Below are 22,059 nucleotides of genomic sequence, written 5' to 3' on the forward strand. Positions count from 1 at the left end.
TGGAGCCACTGCTCAAACGAAAACAGAGCTGAATTTAAAGTGGATAAATATCATTGGAGTTGAAGGATGATAACACCTAGCTGGCAGTATCTGGCCTTTTTCTGCTGCCTTTTGGGGAGAGAAAATACCCGGGCTAAGGGCTGGGATTTGGGGTGATGCAAGCACAGCCCTGGGGTGCAGCTGCAGGGCTGCGAACCTGCAAAGCTCTGATCTGCTGCTCCGCTCATTCCACAACAAACAAACCACCCTGCAGGTCTGAAACGCGTCCCACAAAGGTCACAAAAGTCAAAAAGCACACAGAGCAGAGGGAGCCACAAAGAAGAGGGAGCATCCCAGCCCCCAGCCAGGGCCAGGGGCCCTGCTTTGGGCATCTGGGAGATTTTTGCTCCAAGAAAGGGGGAAAGGGGCAGGCAGGAGGGGCAGTGGGGCTGTCCCCAGGCCTGGCTGCTGTCCCTGTGTCTCCCCGTGGGGCTGGAGGTGCTGCTGGAGCGTGAGGAGCCCCTTACGTAAGATCCAGCACCGACCCTTCCCGGGGAGCCTCTGCTCTGGAGCAGCATCCAAGCAAGGCTCAGCTTTGATTAATGTGACTTTCATGCTGAAGATATCAAGAGAGGCAGTAATTTAAAACAGTTCAAATAGGCATAATGCCTCTTCAGTCCTCAGCCCAGGCTTCCCTCTGATCACTCGTGTCCTGTGTGGGCAACGTGCCCTACTTCCAAAATTTGCATTAGCGGGGCCCCTACTTCTTCTTTCCTGGAGAAAAATTTTAAATTTTAATTTTTTAAAAATTTAGTTATAAAACACAAAATCAGGCAGCCTAAGCTCAAATTCCTCTACGTGCTTTGACGAGCAAGGAGCCACCTGTTGCAGTGTGATGTCAGGGTTTGCTTCAGAACCTTGGGTGCCTCCCTTGATAATTCCCTGCCAGGTGTGTCAGTCACCTCTCCTTCCCCTCCCAGCACTGTCTGTCAGTCCTGGCATTCCAGAAGGGCCTCGAGTGATTGGGCAGATCCAAAGGATGCCCTCTACCCCTGGGGGGCCCTGGGCCATCCAGGTGTCCTTTGTCCCTTTGTCCCTCCCCTCCTGTCCCTGCTTGGTGCCTCCCTGCCCCTTCCCTGCCCCTCTCCCCGGGGTTCAAAGGAGCAGCAGCCACGGGCTCAGGGAGTTCTGTGGGAGCTGGTGCTGCATTCAGAGGCCTGAGGGCCAGAATAAAGCTCTGGATCCAAACCCTCCCTCAGAACCGACTCCTTTCCTTCACCATGGCCTGAAAGCTTCTCCACAGAGGGAAACCTGAGGAGCAGCCCCTGGTATGGGGGGAAGCTCCATCCCAGCAGCACCAGAGCTCCTGCAGGCCTGGACTTGTCTGCAGGGCCCAGCTGCAGCACCCAGGCAGCCCAAAGTGTCTGTGGGGTGAAACACCACACACCCAGGCAGCCCAAAGTGTCTGTGGGGTGAAACACCACACACCCAGGCAGCCCAAAGTGTCTGTGGGGTGAAACATCACACACCCAGGCAGCCCAAAGTGTCTGTGGGGTGAAACACCACACACCCAGGCAGCCCAAAGTGTCTGTGGGGCGAAACACCACACACCCAGGCAGCCCAAAGTGTCTGTGGGGTGAAACACCCCAGTGTTGCTGTTTGGTTCAGCACCAAGGTTCAGACAAGCTCCCATCCACGTGTCCCATTTCCACAATATTGGTAATATTCCAATAACCACTCACCCGTGTTGGGGACCACCAAGCGGCCCCCCAGGTGCCCAAACAGGGCCGTGCTCCTCAGCTCGCTGCTGCTGGAGATGGAGGCCAGGTTCTGGATGAACATGGCCTTGTTCCTGGCCTGGAGGGTCCCAAAGGGCCTGGGGCTGCCGTGCGGGAAGGTGCCGGGGTGGGCCTTGCCGTGGAACTCGGCCCGCTCGGTGACACCCAGGGACACCATGAAGGAACTCTGCACCTTGACCTTGATGTCGGCCAGGGGGTTGAACAGGGAGGACTCGGTCATCAGCTCCTTGTCCAGGGGGTCCTGCAGGCAGATGGGGCCGCTGTAGGTCCTGCTGACCGTCAGCTCGGGCTGCAGGGACGAGTTGAGGAGCAGGGAGTTACCTGTGGGGATAGCAGCAGGGAGGGAGGGTGAGAGGAATGGGGGGTTTGTGTTTCCAAACCAGCTGGTGGATAAAACCAGCGCTGGGAGAGAAAAGAAACGATGGGAAGGATTCCACTGATTGATGAATGGAAAAAGAGATTTGCTTTTACAAATAAAGTTTAGGTTTGCTGGTAAATGAATTTAGACATTGAAAGGTGAAGGAAACAATGGGGAAAAAACCCTAAATTCTATAAGAATTAAAAATTAATTTTAATTTTACATTAGAGGGAAATTAATTTTAAATTTTTACATTAGATGGTTTTACATTAGAGGGAAATCTTTGGGATCAGGTGTTCTGGGAAGTCTGAACCTCTCAAGTACCTCAGAAATGGGGAAAGAAAGAAGGGAAATGTGGCTGGAAATTAGGATAAAAAGGGAGGCTGCATCCTCTAAAAATCTGAGAGACCCCAGGGGATGCCCCATGGCCTCTGCCTTTATTGGAATAAAGTCAAAGGACTCCTCTGTCTCCTTTTTGGACACAAACCTCTGGTGTTTGTGGATTCATTTTCCCGACAAGGAGACACCTCAGCAACCCTCCCTGAGCTCTCAGAGCCCCAAATCCCTGTTGGATTTTGCAAACATGAAGTGTCAGATCTTGGCCCAGTTCCTCCCAAAACACCAGGCCACGTCAGAGAGCAGAACTGGTCCCAGATCCGACACTTGGTGTTTGCCAGGCCTCAGGCAGCTCCAGAGTGCAGGAATAACCCAAGCAGGAGCCTCCTTTGGTTTGGATTCAGTCGTTGTGTTTGCCCCTTGCCTCTCTTGTTGTTTTCTTTCCTTACATTAATCCCCACTGGGTGACAACGTCTTCCTGCAGACCTTCTACACAAACCCACAGCTTCGTGCCTGAGGGAAACTGGGCTGAAAGGGAGGGGGGACAAGAGTGATACAGGGAAAGACACCACAGTTATTCATTTTGAGGTGTTTTACCTCAGAAAATGCTCTGAAAAATGAAAAGTGCATGGTTTTAGGGCCTGAGTCCTCTGGCTGCTTGGTTTTATGGTGGGGTCTTTTTCTTTGGTTGTTTGGTTGGGTATTTTCAGAGCCTCCAGAATGAAAGGTTTTAAGCATTAAGCCAAGCAAACAATTCCCCAGACTCAAAACAAGACTCAGACTGAACCACAAAGGAAAATGTTCTTGTTTGAGACAGTCATTGAGATTTACACAGCCCTAATTAAAGGTTTGGATTTAGAAATGGATGAATGAACTTCCTTCAAACGTCCTTGTCTGCCAAGCCCTTTTGCCAATTTCTTGCAAGTCATGCTTGGTGAGGAACGTCTCCAGGAAATAAAGAAACTGTAAAAACAACCCCACAAAACCCCCCCAAACAAACTCTGCAACATATTTCCCTTTTCTGAAGAGAGAACAGAGACATGGGGACACTTTCACAGCCTGCCCACGCTCCCACCCACCCACAATCAGGCAGGTCTGAGGTAGAATGGCAGCACAGAATCAATAAACATCCTGCTTCCATCCCCGCTCCTCTCCCTCCCCACCTTCCTGTTCTGAGGGAATAACATTCCTGGAAACCTGAGCACTGCTTTTAGCAAAGGTTTTGTCCATATTTTATGGCACTGGTGGTGTTTTCTAGATCTTCAGGGGTCCAGTTTTACACAAATTGATTTCCCTCAGTGCCTGTGTTACAGCAGGTTACAAAACACTTCCAGCTGGGGGTCTCGGATTATCAGGAAAAGAATAATTCCTTTTATTGGAGTGAAGGAAAACTCTGTAACTGAGAACAGGAGGAGCTCCAGCTGTGCTGCCCGGGCTTGCTCTGATTTGGTTGCTTGGCTTTAATTTGAGCTTTCCCTAAATCAGTGGAGGAGCTGGGGATTTTGGAAGGGACATGGAGATTTTGGATGCTGGACAGCATTTCTAGAGCATCTGGAGCATGGCCAAGGAGGATCCTGTGTTTGTGGGACAGAGCAGAGCCAATTCCAGATCCCTGTCCCTGTCCCCCAAACCCCCTCCCCAAACACAGGCGAGCCTGAGCAGTGGAGGAGCTGCTCTGATTTGGTTGCTTTGCTTTAATTTGAGCTTTTCCTAAATCAGTGGAGGAGCTGGGGATTTTGGATGCTGGACAGCATTTCTAGAGCATCTGGAGTGTGGCCAAGGAGGATCCTGTGTTTGTGGGACAATTCCAGATCCCTGTGCTCATCCCAGCTCCTGCACCCCGGTGATCCCATCCTCCTTCCACACCGCCAGAGTGGATCAGAAGTTAACAGGGCCGTTTTCCACTGGGTACCACTGCAGTCAAACTGCTTTATCTCGCTCTCAGGAGAGAGGGGGGATGTGTTTGGCATCTGCCACACGATGCAGAGCCTTGGTGATGCCCTGACTCCATCAAACCCCCTCCCCAAACGCAGGCGAGCCCGAGCAGCGGGAGCCCTGCAGAGAAGAAAGGAAATCGCCGCACTAACCTTGTCTGACTGTTTTAAAATTAAAAGTCTGGAAGCCTCCCGTGAGTGCAGAGGAATCAATGACATCCACGCCGTACTCACTCTGACTGCGCCGGTACAGGGTCACCCCCAGCGCCAGCACGGCCACCGCCAGCACCGCCGCCGCCAGCCCCGAGTACAGCGCCACGTCCGCGCCGCGCTCCACGTCTGCGGAGAGACAGGGTCAGCCACAGGGGGATGTGGGGGACAAGAGCTGTGTCAGGACAGGGGGGATGTGGGGGACAAGAGCTGTGTCAGGACAGGGGGGATGTGGGGGACAAGAGCTGTGTCAGGACAGGGGGGATGTGGGGGATGTAGTGGGACAAGAGCTGTGTCAGGGACAGGGAACATGGGGGGACATGTGGGGACATGTGGGGACATGGGAGATGTGAGGGATATCAGGGGACACAGAGGGACAAGAACTGTGTCGGACACAGGGACATGGGGACATGGGGACATGGGGGACATGGGGGATGTGGGGGGACAAGAGCTGTGTCAGGGACAGGGGACATGGGGGGACATAGGGGACACGGATGTGAGGACATGGGGGATGTGGGGGGACAAGAGCTGTGTCAGGGACAGGGACACAGGACATGGGGACATGTGGGGACATGGGAGATGTGAGCGATATCGGGGACATGGAGGGACAAGAGCTGTGTCAGGGACATGGGGACATGGGGGGATAGGGGAACATGGGGGGACAGGGGGGACACGGGGGACACGGGGGACCAAGTTGGAGCTGGGCACAGAAGCAGGGGCAGCACTGGATAACAAGGGCTGAGAGGGTGAGCGGAATCCCCGATGGCTCACCCCAGCCTGGAGAGCCTGTTTGGGTTTGGGGATGGCTCACCCCAGCCTGGAGAGCCTGTTTGGGTTTGGATGTGGATCACCCCAGCCTGGAGAGCCTGTTTGGGTTTGGGGATGGCTCACCCCAGCCTGGAGAGCCTGTTTGGGTTTGGGATGGCTCACCCCAGCCTGGAGAGCCTGTTTGGGTTTGCATGTGGATCACCCCAACCTGGAGAGCCTGTTTGGGTTTGGGAATGGCTCACCTCAACCTGGAGAGCCTGTTTGGGTTTGGGGATGGCTCACCCCAACCTGGAGAGCCTGTTTGGGTTTGGGGATGGCTCACCCCAACCTGGAGAGCCTGTTTGGGTTTGGGATGGCTCACCCCAAACTGGAGAGCCTGTTTGGGTTTGGGTGTGGATCACCCCAACCTGGAGAGCCTGTTTGGGTTTGGGATGGCTCACCCCAAACTGGAGAGCCTGTTTGGGTTTGGGGATGGCTCACCCCAAACTGGAGAGCCTGTTTGGGTCTGGGGATGGCTCACCCCAGTCTGGAGAGCCTGTTTGGGTTTGGATGTGGATCACCCCAACCTGGAGAGCCTGTTTGGGTTTGGGGATGGCTCAGCCCAGCCTGGAGAGCCTGTTTGGGTTTGGGGATGGCTCACCCCAACCTGGAGAGCCTGTTTGGGTTTGCGTGTGGATCACCCCAGCCTGGAGAGCCTGTTTGGGTTTGGATGTGGATAACCCCAACCTGGAGAGCCTGTTTGGGTTTGGGGAGAAGGAATTGACTGCTGTGACAGAATGACCCCAAATGAATCCTGCAATAATCCATAACTGAAATATCCCATCCCATTCTCCTCCATCTGCTGGGATCTGTGCACCATGGAATTAAATCTCTTGGCACATCCCCTAGGAGGGTCCTTGGGAGGTTCCCTGAATTCCCAGCTCCAGGGTGAGGGCAGGAAGCTCAGAGCCCACCCTGGGCAGGGTCTGGGTCCTGCTGGGGGCTTCTCCTCCACAGCAGAGCCCCAGGAACAGAAACTGGATTTGTTCATGGCCAACGAGAGCAACGAAAGCTAACTGGGAAATCCAGAGTGCTCCAGAGTGTCAGTGAATGAACTGCACTGCACAGAAATAGGGTGCAAAGTTAAAAATCAGCGTTTAATAAACAGCCAATTACAGAAATTACTTAATTACTGCTTGGGAGGAGGCTTCTGTTGTGCTTTTCTGCTGAAAGTCAGATAATTTCATTTTAGCTGAGTTTTGAAAACGAACGTGAAACTTCAGAGTGTTGAGATGAAAGGAACCAGCACCTCTGGGCAGCATTTCCTTGGCTCAACACTTCCTGACAAAAAAGAAGTGTCTGAAAAGTGCCACCAGCCCCAGCTGGATGTCCTGGGAAGGGATATCCAGCAGGGAAATGGCAGCACCAGTCCCTAAACCCTGAATTTCAGGGACTGAATTTCAGCTGGGCACTCCAATCCAAAGTAAAATCAAAGGTTTGGTTCAAACATCCTCGGCAGAAAACATCCCCCCCATCCCCACTCTCCAACTGGTCCCAGTCAGCCCAGCCATGAGATTCCAGCACCCACTCAACCCAAAAGAGACACCTGGATATCAGTTTTACCAGAATCACTCAACCAAGAAAATACTGCAAAATTTCTGCTGTATTTTCGAGTAATCTGCAAATGAAAAATGGTTCTGCTTTTAACATGTTTACAAGCTGCTGGGAAGGAAAAAGAAAAATCACAATATTTGCATGGAAACATCAGCTTTGGGGAGGATTCCACCTTCTGTGGCAGGCCAGGAAACCAACACTGAGCAAACTTGTAAGGTTACAAAATTCAGATTCCTAGAACAATTCCATTGCCACATGGTTCCACCAACTCAATCACTAAAAGAGAAATGTTTGGGGTTTTTTTCCCTGAAACATTTATTTCCCTTTTTTTTTCCCCATGAGATCCCTCCTTAAAAATGCTGTAAAGAGAATTTAAAGCTCAGTTAGGGATCCAATCAAAAGTAAAATCAAAGATTTGGTTTAAACACCCTTGACAGAAAACGTCCCCCTCATCTCCACCCTCCAACTGATCCCAACCAGCCCAGCCATGAGATTCCAGCACCCACTCAACCCAAAAAGAGATGTTTGGGTATCAGTTTTACCAGAACCACTTAACCAGAAGAAATACTGAAAGAAAACACTTCCTGCAAGAGTATTTTCCTACTTTGCAAGAAAATACTCCTGCAAAATTCCTGCTGTATTTTCGAGTAATCCACAAATGAAAAATGGTTCTGCTTTTAACATGTTTACAAGTTGCTGGGAAGGAAAAAGAAAAATCACAATATTTGCATGGAAACATCAGCTTTGGGGAGGAATCCACCTTCTGTGGCAGGCCAGGAAACCAACACTGAGCAAACTTGTAAGGTTACAAAATTCAGCTTCCTAGAACAATTCCATTGCCACATGGTTCCACCAACTCAATCACTAAAAGAGAAATGTTTGGGGTTTTTTTCCCTGAAACATTTTTTTCCCTTTTTTTTTTTTCCCCATGAGATCCCTCCTTAAACAGGCTGTAAAGAGAATTTTAAGCTCAGTTAGGGATCCAATCAAAAGTAAAATCAAAGATTTGGTTCAAACACCCTTGACAGAAAATGTCCCTCTCATCTCCACCTTCCAACTGATCCCAACCAGCCCAACCATGAGATTCCAGCACCCACTCAACCCAAAAGAGATGTTTGGGTATCAGTTTTAGCAGAACCACTTAACCAGAAGGAATACTGAAAGAAAACACTTCCTGCAAGAGTATTTTCCTACTTTGCAAGAAAATACTCCTGCAAAATTTCTGCCGTATTTTTGAGTAATCTGCAAATGAAAAATGGTTCTGCTTTTAACACGTTTACAAGCTGCTGGGAAGGAAAAAGAAAAATCACAATATTTGCATGGAAACATCAGCTTTGGGGAGGATTCCACCTTCTGTGGCAGGCCAGGAAACCACACTGAACAAACTTGTGAGGTTACAAAATTCAGCTTCCTAGAACAATTCCATTGCCACATGGTTCCACCAACTCAATCACTAAAAGAGAAATGTTTGGGGTTTTTTTTCCCTGAAACATTTTTTTCCCTTGAGATCCCTCCTTAAAAATGCTGTAAAGAGAATTTCAAGCTCAGTTAGGGATTGCAGAGAGTGAGAAACTGGCTGGCAATGTAAGAAGGAGACAGGCCAGACAGAAGAAGCAAAGAAAAAGGGGCCACAAAGGCAAACTGGAAATGTCTCAGATGGGACCAAAACCACACAAAACCCAATCCAAAGCCCCTCTCCCCCAGCCCTGTTTTGTTCCCCAGCACCAGGTGCAGAAAGGGAAGTGCAGGCAATAATTACATTTCTATTTCTTCCAATTTCCTATTCCCAAGTTGCTTTGTTGTTACAGGGAATTAATTACGAGTTGCTATTGTTGAGTTAATTTCTGTGGGTAATTAGAGCAATGAGTGAGGCAGGAGGAGGGAGGGGATGGATCTCCAGGAACAATTGGGGTGTTTCCCTTCCCAGGGAGAGCTCCTGGGTTTTGCACCACAAAGCATCTCCAACTCTTCCCTTTGGATCACTGCTTTCAAAAAGGAAAGTGCTGAAAATGGGGATTATCCTATCCCTCCTGCCCTGCTGGGATGATAAATGATCGAGTCTGAGAGAGGCAGAAATATCCTGGCAGGAAAAGCTTCCAGCCCCAGGGGGAGGATCCCAGAGCTGATCTCCTGCCCGCTCCTCAGGTGCTCTGGAATTGCCATTTCTGCCTCCAAATCCCCTCAGGGAGTTCAGCATCTCCCTCCCCATCCATTCCCATGTCAGGCAATTCCCCTTTCCCGCTTTTACATGGTTGTGCATGGGTTAAAAACGAGAGGGAGGGCACAAAATCCAAAAAAAATGGGAGCAGTTGGACTCAAGCAAAATCTTTCTGAGGAGAAGAATTCTCTTTTCATTGACTCTGAAATATCTCCAGGGCTTGAATTGGAGCCTGGTCTATAAATTTGATGATTGAAGCCTCCTGAGGGCCCTTCCCTGGAATGAGCTGGTGGTTGCTGCGTTCCCAGCGCTGCCCCAGTGCCAGGAAAAGCCTCTCAAAGCTCAGGGGAACAGAGCTCAGAGGATCCTCCTCAGGGTTTAGTGGGGTTTTAAGCAGCTTTATGCTAAAAGGGCAAACCCAGAGTGGCTCAGTATTCCTGGAATTATTCCCATGGAACGCAGCTCCATGAGAAAGGAGCCTTTCTTTTGGGATTTTGGTGTTTCTTTAGAAACAGCCACTGGTTTGTTGTTGTTGTTGTTTTGGGGTTTTTTTTTAAGTAATTTTTACCTCTTTACCTTCTGATCTTTTCTTTTGGAGAATTCCTTCCATGGAAAATTAGAAATTAAGGAAGGAAGGAAGGCATGGGAAATCTGGGGGAGCAGGGTGAGGTTCTGTTTTTCCTTTTTTCCCAGAAGGGAACAAAGTGGAAAGCAACCAAACAAACCAGAAAAGCAAACATTTATAGTCCACCAATTATTCCTTAATGAGCTGCATCCTCCAGGCCTGGGGGTGGGAGGGACCCTGGCAGGCACCACAAATTTTATCCCTTTCTGCTCCAGGATCCATGTTTGTGGTAATTGCAGCCCATTTTTCACTCCACCTCCTGCCACTGTTACACAACATTTATTGAAAGCGCATTTGATGGTAATGAAGTTTCTATTAACTATGATTAAGTTTCATAAAGCACCTGAAGATAATTTAAGATGTGCAGGAGCAGAAAGTGAAACATTTGGTTTAGTGCATTAGGAGAGGTAATTGATTAAATTATCTCATTTCCAAGCAGAGCCGTGCAGGGCCCACCTCCCCTGCTCCAGCACGGAGGGCAGGGCTGGGAGATGGGCAGGAGACCCCAGAGGTTCTTCCCAGGTTCTTCCCATCCCTCCCACAGCCCCAAGCCCTTCTCCTCACTCTTGGAGCACAAGGATCACGAGTCAGGGCCTTGGGGAAGAGATCCTTCAGTGGAACAGGCTGTGCCTCAAGGAGCTTCATCCCTGGCTCTGATTTTGCATCCTGGAGCAGCTCCTGCTCCGTGAGCTCTGTGTCCCTGCCTTCCTGGGACCTCTGCTGCTCACAGGGACCCCGGGATGTGTTCAAGTCTCTTTTCCCAGCCCGGCAGGCAAAGAAGGAGTCAGAGCTCTTCTGTTCTCGCTCTCAAGGTTGTTTATTGCTCCTTATCTATAAAATTCTTTCTCTGCCCTGCCGAGGTTCATTCAGCGGGTAAGACAAGGAGGAAGGTAAAATTCCTGCTGGTGTCCCACCCTGGCACAGCTCAAGGCCCTTTCCAGGGGTAAATTCCTGCTGATGTCCCACCCTGGCAATGCCCTACAGCCTTTTCCATGAGGAAATGCTTCCTGATGTCCCACCCTGGCACAGCCTGAGGCCCTTTCTATGAGGAAATTCCTGCTGATGTCCCTGGCAATTATCTACAGCCCTTTCCAGGGGTAAATTCCTGCTGATGTCCAACCCTGGCACAGCTCAAGGCCCTTTCCAGGGGTAAATTCTTCCTGATGTCCCACCCTGGCACAGCCCTCTTTATGAGGAAATTCCTGCTGATGTCCCACCCTGGCAATGCCCTTTTCCAGGAGGAAATTCCTGCTGATGTCCCTGGCAATGCCCTACAGCCTTTTCCATGAGGAAATTCCTGCTGATGTCCCATCCGGGCACAGCTCAAGGCCTTTTCCAGAGGGAAATTCTTCCTGATGTCCCACCCTGGCACAGCCTGAGGCCCTTTCTATGAGGAAATTCCTGCTGATGTCCAACCCTGGCACAGCCTGAGGCCCTTTCCAGGGGTAAATTCCTGCTGATGTCCTACCCTGGCAATGCCCTACAGCCTTTTCCATGAGGAAATTCCTGCTGATGTCCCATCCTGGCACAGCTCAAGGCCTTTTCCAGAGGGAAATTCTTCCTGATGTCTCACCCTGGCACAGCTCAAGGCCCTTTCTATGAGGAAATTCCTGCTGATGTCCAACCCTGGCACAGCCTGAGGCCCTTTCCAGGGGTAAATTCCTGCTGATGTCCTATCCTGGCACAGCTCAAGGCCCTTTCTATGAGGAAATTCCTGCTGATGTCCCACCCTGGCACAGCTCAAGGCTGTCCCCTCTCCTCCTGGCCCCTGTCCCCCTGCTCTCCTGCCCTGTTGGGGTTGGCAGAGCTGCAGGTGCAGGGCAGAGCAGCCCTGAGATGATGCCAGGCACAGAAACACCCTCCAGGTGAGACAGGAGGGAGCTGAGCAGGACCAGAACTGCACCAGGAACCCCAAATTCCGGCAGAAATTCCTTTTTTTCCCAATTCCAGAGGTCGATCCTGAGCTGAGCATGCCCTGAGCCAGGGCTCCCTGTCAGACAGGAATTGCTGAGGATGATCCCCTGGCTCACTGAACCTGCAGATGCTAAAGCCTCTCATAAAACCTTGGCTCCTCCTTAGCTCCTGAACAAACAACCCAAACAGCAAAGGAGATGAGGGAAATCATATTTACAAGAGAAAAAAAAAAAAAAAAAGAACTTTGGGATTTTAATTCATGAGGTTTTTTATCTGAGAGGGAGAGAAAGAGAGGAAGCTGCACTTAATAAATTTACATGGAGCATATCTATCTCCTATATTGCTTCTATATAAATGAAACATTTTCTCCTCGTTTGCTGACAATATGAATATTTTATGCTGTCCATGTTTTTCTCTTCATCTTCTCTTTTTTTCTTTTTTTTTTTTTTCCCCCCCTTTAAATCCCTATCAGGAAGTTCCTTTGCAGCAATTTCTCACTTGGTTAATTCAGGTTATTTGTTGGCTCTATTGGATGCTGTTGTTTATTTACACCTCAGCAAGAAGGAAGTTCAATACCTTGCAGTGGATCATTGGCAAAGAAACTCAGGTCGGAATTAATGATTCCTTTGTGTGTTTGGTGCATGGAAAGGCTGGTGATGGGCACTTAAATTGGTTACAAGCTATAAAAATGCCCGGTTTATTCACATTTTTGTACCAAACACCCCCAAAAACGGCATTTCTCTGTGTGTGCATGAACACACACATCCATGTGCCCCCAGCAGATGGAAATATGGGATATAAGGGGGTTTTTCTATTTTCCCCATTTTTCTGTGGGACTGCAGCTCTCAAAACTGAGCCTGCTCTGCCTCCCTCATGCCAAACACTTGAGCCACCATTTATGACCTAAAACCTGCCAAAGTAATCCCTAAAATTGGGAGACTCGGGCGGATTATGAGGCTCCTTCTCTTCATTTTAATATTTGTGAGGATGCTCAGTTTAGAAACACTTAACCCAGAAGATTGTTGGATTTTGGCTTTGCCTTTTTTTTTGGACGAGGTTTTTATTTTCCTGCCCGAGGTTGGCTTTGCCTTTGCAGGAAAATGAGGCACAAAAAGACCCAGAGAGGAGGGTGAGACTGGAGGGTTTGCAGTGGAGGAAACCCTTCCCTGCTGCTGGCAGGGGCTGCCTGCACCAAACTGCAAAGGGAAAAACATTTCCCATGGAAATGGAGATTCCTGCATCCAGGAGCCTCCTGGCAACAGCAGCAGCGCCGCTGGGGAAATGGAAAACAAAATGATTTGTGATTGTGCTGTGATTATTGGGGGTGCATTAGTAAAAACATGTTTGCAGGTCAGTCCCTGTGGCCCTACTTGTTTGTTTTGGTTTTGGGCACTGGGAGAAGAAATCAATAGGTTTTGAAGTCGGGAGAAATAGCTTTAAAGCAAACAGATAAAAGTGAAACAAAAAGCTCTCAAAAAAATAAAAATCCTCTCTTTTATTAAGCAGAGAGAAAGCTTTCACCTCTGCAGGAAAGAGAGAAATCCAGGCTGGCAAAGCATCCAACTGGGAATCCTGGCAGGGAATAAACACTGGGAGAACAAACGTGCTGGACACCTGTGAGGTGCTGGGAGTGTCTGGGGCCAGAGCATCCCTGCATTGTCACACACATCTTTTATGGAAAAGCCTTTCCTTTGGATTGCTCCTCCTGAGAAGCTGAGAGGCCTCAGGAACAAAATGCAAACAATGGTTATCTGCCGCTGTGGAATGCAACAGGTGCATCTGGGATTGGGCTCATGTGGTTGTTTCTGATTAATGGCCAATCACAGCCCAGCTGGCTCAGACAGAGAGCCGAGCCACAAACCTTTGTTATCATTCTTTGCTATTCTATTCTTAGCCAGCCTTCTGATGAAATCCTATCTTCTATTCCTTTAGTATAGTTTTAATATCATATAAATCATAAAATAATAAATCAGCCTTGTGAAACATGGAGTCAGATTCTCATTTCTTCCCTCATCCAAAAACCCCTGTGAGCACGGTCACAGAGAGACACCCCAGGATCAGCACAGTCCCTGAGAGCTGAGTGAATGGCACTGCTCCCAAACCCTCTCTGGTTATTCTTTCTTAAAGCACAGGGAAGGAAAAACAAAAATTAAATTACATTTCTGTCCTTGGACACCTTGGAGCTGTTCTGTAGCCCTGGGAATTTTAAGTGCTGGGATCCACAGCCAGAGTGCTGAGTGTTCCCTCCTTCCAAACCCCAGCAAAATCTGATTGAAGCTATCTCTGAAGCCTGAATAAACACACAGGATGCTCTCTGCCACTGGGAAAGTATTAAAACCCAGGGCAAAAAAAAAAAAAGAGCGAGTTCATTTTGTTTATAAGAGAAAAGGCAATGCAGAACCATAGAAACAAGGACAGAGGGCTGGTTAAACACAGCATTACACAAAACAGACACATCCTTGTTTACATCTCCCAGCCCTGGCGCTCCTGATGGCTCCCGGGGCTGCTGTTCCACCTGACAAGGTGACAGCACAGGGACAGGAGAGGGCTCAGGGCAGGGATAAACTCACAAATTCCTGCCCAGCTCCCCGTGCTGGGGAGGGACAGCAGCAGCTTCCCAGTGCCAGATGCTTCCCATGCACTGACTGTGAAAAATGCATGTGTTTTACGATTGGCTTTTCGTAAATATTCAAATGAATATTATATGTGTTGTGTTGGAAAGTAATGCTGTGTTAATTCTCTTAAGTAGTGTGTTAAATATAGTTTTAGGTTATAAAAAAATTGTTAAAATAGAAAATGTGCTATGTAGGATACTTTTTTTAAAGAAAGGACTCGCACTGAGATAGCAGCCACAGGACACCTGAATCTTTCAGAGAAAGAGAATTTATTGCCCTCTTATCAGGAGAAATGAACTTCTTCCCACCTCGAAGGCGCTGTCAGGATTCAGAGGAAGAAGCTGACACTGCCCAGACAGAATCCTGTGTTTGAATGGAATTTATGCATCATGGATGAGGTGTATGAATATGCAACAGGCTGTTGCTTTTAAGGATTAATCCTCTGTTAACGTGGGTCCTTTTCCAGGCTTATTTTGCCCAGAAAAAGGTACCCAGACATCCTTAACTCTTTGTATTTATTGTCTCATATTATCCTAATTCAAATTGTCCAAATTATTATCACTCTAACTGTATAATTATTTTTATAACCATTTTTTTACTATTAAACTTTTAAAATTTCAATAAAACAAGCGATGGGCGTTTTTCACACTGGTGAAGGGCAAAGCCTTTCCCAGGGAGCTGCAGCTCTGCCTGGGTTTAGCTCCTGCTGAATGCAGCAAAAGGAACAAACTCCGACCTTGGCCGGCGCCTGCACCCACAGCGATCCCGGGGGCTTTGCCCGTTTGCTTGCAGGGAAAGGCTGAGGAGCACGTTTGGTTATGGGGGTGGGAGTTCCAGCCTGCAAACCCCCTGGATTTGGGATTTTAGCATCACCTGATCATTCACAGGCAGAGAACGAGCAACACAAATCCAGAGACCTGGAAGATTTCAAACTCTGCATGGAAAACCAGAAAACCACGTCTGTTGTGCTGTGATTTCAGGGTTTACCTCAGAACCTCGGGTCCCTCCCTGATAATTCCCTGCCAGGTGTGTCAGTCACCTCTCCTTCCCCTCCCAGCACTGTCTGTCAGTCCTGGCATTCCAGAAGGGCCTTGAGTGACTGGGCAGATCCAAAGGATGCCCTCTACCCCTGGGGGGCCCTGGGCCATCCAGGTGTCCTTTGTCCCTTTGTCCCTCCCCTCCTGTCCCTGCTTGGTGCCTCCCTGCCCCTTCCCTGCCCCTCTCCCCGGGCTTCAAAGGAGCAGCAGCCACGGGCTCAGGGAGTTCTGTGGGAGCTGGTGCTGCATTCAGAGGCCTGAGGGCCAGAATAAAGCTCTGGATCCAAACCCTCCCTCAGAACCGACTCCTTTCCTTCACCATGGCCTGAAAGCTTCTCCACAGAGGGAAACCTGAGGAGCAGCCCCTGTTATGGGGGGAAGCTCCATCCCAGCAGCACCAGAGCTCCTGCAGGCCTGGACTTGTCTGCAGGGCCCAGCTGCAGCACCCAGGCAGCCCAAAGTGTCTGTGGGGTGAAACACCACACACCCAGGCAGCCCAAAGTGTCTGTGGGGTGAAACACCACACACCCAGGCAGCCCAAAGTGTCTGTGGGTCAAACACCACACACCCAGCAGCCCAAAGTGTCTGTGGGGTGAAACACCACACACCCAGCAGCCAAAAGTGTCTGTGGGGTGAAACACCACAGTTGCTGCTGTTTGGTTCAGCACCAAGGGCCAGACAAGCTCAGGCAGGTCCCATCTGCTGCCAGCTGGGGGCTGTGCACAAATCACAAACAGGACAGGACTGCTGGGAACGTGCCTTGAGGTGTTTGATTTTCCAGCATCAGCCTCATTCCATGGTTATGGCAATGGGAAGATGCCACCAGCTCACATCCCAGGCAGCAGACACAGAACTCAATGTTACAACTCACTTTATAAGTGTTTTGACCAATCCCACAAAGCAAAAGCACATTGACAGTAGTTCCATCCAACCAGTATAAGCACAGGTACCTTTGGTTAAACAATGCTTGCTTATTTCAAATACAATCCCTGCTTGTGAGCCTTCAAACACAATGCACAGAGCTCCATTATTAAGCTTAGAACTCCCTAATATCTCACTAGATAAACTTTTCTGTAGCTTAGGGAGTTATTCTAGACAAGCATTAATACACAGACCATTGTTCTATTTGTCCTCGCTTTTCTACAGTTTAAATAATTTTTCTGCTGCCCAATCTCATGGCTGCTGCTCAGCTCCAATCCCAGTTCTGCTGCCTCTGAGGCCTTTTGCAGCTTTCCCAAACCCCTCTGATTCTGTAGATTCCCACAATATCCACAATATCGCTAAATATTCCACTACACGTCCCTTTCCACGGGAGTATCTCAGACACAGGATCCCCACCCAAAGAGGTTCCCCGTCCTTCAGCCCCCCTCTCAGGCCCTGCCCAGCCCCGTGGCAGCTCACCTTGGATGCAGAGCCCCTCGGTGCAGTTCTCGGACTCCTGGCTCAGGCCCTCGCAGTGCTTGCCGCCGTTGCGGGGCGCGGGCGCGGCGCACTCCCGCACGCGCAGGTGCTCGCACTCGGGGCTGCACACCGACCACTCGCTCCACACCTCCCAGCTGCCGTCCACTGCCCGGGGAAAAGCGCGGTCAGCAGCTCCTGCAGCAGCGCTTCTTGCATCTCTCCCCCTCCGTAATTCCACGTCTAACGCGCTCCCAAGCAAACTTTCGCGGGATAAATAGTGCGTTTCACGAAGCTCTCAGCTCTGTGTTTCTCTTCCTGGTGTTCTTAACATCAGCTCCCCATCTCTGCACTAACTCCAGACCCCCACCCACATCCCTGTTTTCTCCCCGAGCTGTCCTGGCAGGGTTTTGGGGGTGCCAGGAGCAGGAACAGCAGATTTGTGTTTCCAGACAAGCTGTGGGTCTGCTGGGAGATAAAACCAGCACTGGGAGAGAAAAGAAACAATGGGAAGGATTCCACTGATTGATGAATGGAAAAAGAGATTTGCCTTTACAAATAAACTTTAGGTTTGCTGATTAATGAAATTAGACATTAATGGGGAAGAAAAACCCCTAAATTCTGCAAGAATTAAAAATTTAAAGGGAGGGTTATACATTAGAGGGGAATCTTTGGGATCAGGTGTTCAGGGAAGTCTGAACCTCTCAAGTACCTCAGAAATGGGGAAAAACCCCTAAATTCTGTAAGAATTAAAAATGAAAAGGGAGGGTTATACATTAGAGGGGAATCTTTGGGATCAGGTGTGCTGGGAAGTCTGAACCTCTCAAGTACCTCAGCCAATGGGGAAAGAGAGAAGGGAAATGTGGCTGGAAATTGGGATAAAAAGGGAGGCTGCATCCTCCAAAAATCTGAGAGACCCCAGGGGATGCCCCATGGCCTCTGTCTTGATTGGAATAAAGTCAAAGGACTCCTCTGTCTCCTTTTTGGACATGAGCCTCTGGTGTTTGTGGATTCATTTTCCTAACACAGGGTAAGATCCAGCGTGCCCACAGGTGCCTGGCACTGCACCCACACCCAAACCCACACCCAAACCCAAACCCACACCAGGCTGGGCCGCATTTCCCTCTCCTTTCCCAGCTCCCTGCTGCTCCTTCCCACCGAACACTGAGGCCCCCAGAGCCCTCCCTGGCTGGGACTCACCGGGGCAGAGGGAGGTGCAGGTGATTTTCTGCACGGACATGCCCTCGCAGAAGGCTCCCCCGTTGAGGGGCGCGGGGTTGGTGCAGGTGCGCGAGCGTTTCTGCCAGCCCCGGCCGCAGCGCGCGTTGCAGCTGGACCACTCCGTCCACGAGGACCAGCCCCCGTTCACTGCAAAACACCAGCGGGACAGGGGGCTGAGGGGCTGCGGGGCTGTGCCAGAGCCCCCCAGGACCAAACCCAAACCCAAACCCACCCCAGCATGAAGGGCTTGGCTGGGTGCAGCAGTTCCTTTGGGGAGTCCCCAGGGAGTCCCCAGTGGTAGCAGCAGGCAGGCAAGGAGACTCCACACAACTTCTGAGGGTTCTGATTAAAACACCAACGTGGAGGGGTCTTAGGGGCTGGGGGGCTGTGCCAGAGCCCCCCAGAACCAAACCCAAACCCATCCCAGCGGGAAGGGCTTGGCTGGGTGCAGCATTCATTTGGGGGTCCCCTAAGCTGGATGTCGGCAGGTAGCAGCAGGCAGGCAAGGAGACTCCACACGGCTTCTGAAGGTGCTAATTAGATGAGGGTGCTAATTATTGACGGGGGTCCCACCCCTAGGAGCAGCGTGGTTTCTGAGGGAGAAGGGGGGAAGAGGGAGAGCCTAAGGAGAAAAGCTCCAAGAGGGAGTCTGGTGTCCCTCGCACAGCCTAACAGGGAGATTCAAAGTGGGTGCAGAATAAGCCTTGGGCCAAGGGCATTACAGATCCATGATTTTCAGGGGAGGATCATGGGCTTGGAAAAAACATTTTAGAGGGATGAGACAGAGCATACCATTTAACTAACATGTAACACCACAATCCACCCATTTCTGTTAGAAAGAAAAGATGAAGATAAATAAGAGCCAAGAAAGTGTTTGTGGTCTCCCCCTCACAGCTTAACAGGGAGATTCAAAGTGGGTGCAGAATAAGCCTTGGGCCAATGAGATCCATGATGTTCAGGGGAGGAACACAGTCTTGGAATAAACATTTTAGAGGGGTGAGATAGAGCGTACCATTTCACTAAAATGCAAATTCACCCATTTTTTGTCAGAAAGAAAAGATGAAGACAAATAAGTGCCAAGAGATCGTCTGTGGTCTCCCCGGCACATCTTAACAGGGAGATTCAAAGTGGGCACAGAATAAGCCTTGGGCCGATGGGATTACAGATCCATGGTACTTCAGGGGAGGACCACAAGCTTGGAATACACATTTTTGAGGGGTGGGACAGAGCAAATGCCATTTAACTAACACGTAACCCCGCAGCTGGGTGATCCCGCGTGTGCCGGGCTTGAATCAGCGCAGCAATAACAGCACAAATCAAAGCACAGCCACCTCTGCCCCCCAGCCCTGTCACTGACCATAGACCACCACGGTGGCCGACAGGCTCCTCCTCTTGGCCACGATGTTGGCAGCCATGCAGGTGTAGTTGCCCGAGTCGGACAGGCGCGCCTGGCGGATGATGAGGTTGTGGTCGGCCCTGGTGTCGATGTTCTCGTCCAGGTTGGAGTCGATGGGCTCCTCGTTCTTCAGCCACTCCACCTGGCAGGGAGGAGCACAGGAGAACGTGGGGCAGGCCAAAGGCACCTCATGAGCGCGTTAATTGGGTGGGGAAATGCTTCCTTTGGCTGGTAACTTTTTCCTCAAGGAACATGGAATAAAATCTCAGCCGAGAGAGAACAGGAAACTCTCCCAACAGTATTTTTACATATTGCTCCTTCTGCACCATGCACTGGATGTTCAAACACTTGGACAACTACCAGTTCTATAAAACAGATAACAAGCATTGTCAATTCACTTTTTTTTTGTGAAGAAACAGGAAGATGAAATTGCCTGACACAGCATACAGGAAAAGTTGATTTTTTCCTCAAGGAACATGGAATAAAATCTCAGCCAAGAGAGAACAGGAAACTCTCCCAACAGTATTTTTACATATTGCTCCTTCTGCACCATGCACTGGATGTTCAAACACTTGGACAACTACCAGTTCTATAAAACAGATAACAAGCATTATCAATCCCACTTTTTTTTGGTGAAGAAACAGGAAGATGAAATGGCCTGACATGGCAAACAGAGGAAAAGCTGATTTTTTCCTCAAAGAACGTGGAATAAAATCTCAGCCAAGAGAGAACAGGAAACTCTCCCAATGATATTTTTACATATTGCTCCTGCTGCACCATCCACTGGATGTTCAAACACTTGGACAACTACCAGTTCTATAAAGCAGATAATAAGCATTATCAATCCCAATTTTTTTTTTTTTTTTGTGAAGAAACAGGAAGATGAAATTGCCTGACACGGCACACAGAGGAAGAGCCGAGTCATCATCACAGATTCCCAGCTGACACAAACACCCTGAGAACAGAGGCCATTAGTGTTTGCTGCCACGGTCCATAAACCCCCTGAAATGCTGTGTAGGATGTGTTCCAATCCATCTTCTCCAGTTCACCTCCCAACGTCTCTGAGCACGCCCAGGAATCGCCCGCGAGGCGCCTTTCCTCTCGAAACATTAACAGAAAATGGTTAAGGCATGGCAAGCTGCTGTCACAGGAGAGCAAAATTAAAAATAGAAATAAAATCAACGGATTCTATTAAAAGACCAAAGAGCAGGGGGCTGTTTTAACAGCTTTTCTAGATCTGGAGGAGCTCTGGCTGTGCCCTGCAGTCAAACTCCTTTCTCCACTCCATTCAGATGAATAACCTTGTTTAGCAACTTGTGGAAGGACTTGGAACTTTGTGGTAATGAGCTTATGGCTGTGGTAGCTGCAGGCATTCATTAGCACTCAGCTCTGCGCAGATGGGCTGCAATTTGTACATTTTCCAGTTCCTAAACAAATCTGCAAACGCTGACCATCAGAGCCAATTACGTTTGGTGCCAGGCAGCAGATTCCCCTCCACAGCAGCACTCCTGGCTTTGCTGGGACGGATCCAGCCCTGCACATCCCAGCCAAGGGCTGCAAGCTCACCTGGAAAAGGCTCCAGGTCTGGGGCACCTCATCCCACACGGCGGCTGTGGAGTTAAATCGTGATTTAACACATCTGTGCCAATGTGAGTTACCTGAGGGCGAGGTTCAGCACCACACGTTTCACACTGAAAACGGGGGAGGGTCCAGCTCTGTGATCCCTCTGCCATCTCTCTGTCCTCGGGTATCCAACCCTCCCTCCCAGCCAGGGAACGCTTCCCCTGTGCCTGCAGGAGCCTGGGCACAGCCTGGGAGCAGGGACCGAGCAGCTGCGCTAAATCCAGCCATGCCAAAACTGTCCCTGGACAATATCCCTGGGAGTGAGTTCCAGCCATGCCAAAACTGTCCCTGGACAATATCCCTGGGAGTTCCAGCATGCCAAACCTGTCCCTGGACAATATCCCTGAGAGTGAGTTCCAGCCATGCCAAACCTGTCCCTGGACAATATCCCTGGGAGTGAGTTCCAGCCATGCCAAAGCCTTCCCTGGACAATATCCCTGGGAGTTCCAGCCATGCCAAACCTTTCCCTGGATAAAATCCCTGGGAGTGAGTTCCAGCCATGCCAGACCTTTCCCTGGACAATATCCCTGGGAGTGAGTTCCAGCCATGCCAAAGCTGTCCCTGGACAATATCCCTGGGAGTGAGTTCCAGCCATGCCAGACCTCTCCCTGGACAATATCCCTGGGAGCGAGTTCCAGAAATGCCAGACCTTTTCCAGCCATTCCAGACCTCTCCCCGGACAAAATCCCTGGGAGAGAATTCCACCCATGCCAACCCTTTCTTTGGGCAAAATTCCTGGGAGTTCCAGGCATGTCAAACCTGTCCCTGGGCAATATCCCTGGGAGTGAGCTCCAGCCATTCCAGACCTCTCCCTGGACAAAATCCCTGGGAATGTGTTCTGTTCCAGCCATGCCAAACTCTTCCCAGGATAAAATCTCTGGGAGTTCCAGCCATGCCAAACCTTTTCCAGCCAATACAAATCTCTCCCTGGGAGTGAGTTCCACCCATGCCAAACCTTTCCCTGGACAAAATCCCCTGGATTTTGCTCCCTTTCCCTGTGGTCTAAAGACACAGAACAACCAACTAATCCACTGACTATTCAGTTCCCCTTCTGCAGTTAACCTTAACAGTAATTATCCGAGGGGGTTTCAGCGA

At 49.9% G+C, this 22,059-nt stretch overlaps 1 protein-coding gene across 8 annotated transcripts in view; it reads right to left on the minus strand.

The window, feature by feature from the left end:
- Positions 1-22,059, minus strand: part of UNC5D (unc-5 netrin receptor D) — a 113,677-nt gene that overhangs the window by 24,058 nt on the left and 67,560 nt on the right. For 7 of the 8 annotated variants that reach the window (XM_071454818.1, XM_071454813.1, XM_071454817.1 and 4 more), the window contains exons 5-9: positions 19,303-19,483; positions 17,925-18,092; positions 16,728-16,892; positions 4,560-4,745; positions 1,722-2,099 (exon numbers count right to left, since the gene is read on the minus strand). In XM_071454818.1, the coding sequence (XP_071310919.1) occupies positions 1,722-2,099; positions 4,560-4,745; positions 16,728-16,892; positions 17,925-18,092; positions 19,303-19,483 (1,078 nt within the window). The remainder of the gene's footprint in view (positions 1-1,721; positions 2,100-4,559; positions 4,746-16,727; positions 16,893-17,924; positions 18,093-19,302; positions 19,484-22,059) is intronic. The other variant, XM_071454819.1, reaches the window with a different exon arrangement.

Source organism: Agelaius tricolor, unplaced genomic scaffold (genome assembly GCF_023055355.1).
Source record: "Agelaius tricolor isolate 1412-34295 unplaced genomic scaffold, bAgeTri1.0.p SCAF_41, whole genome shotgun sequence".
NCBI lineage: Eukaryota > Metazoa > Chordata > Aves > Passeriformes > Icteridae > Agelaius > Agelaius tricolor.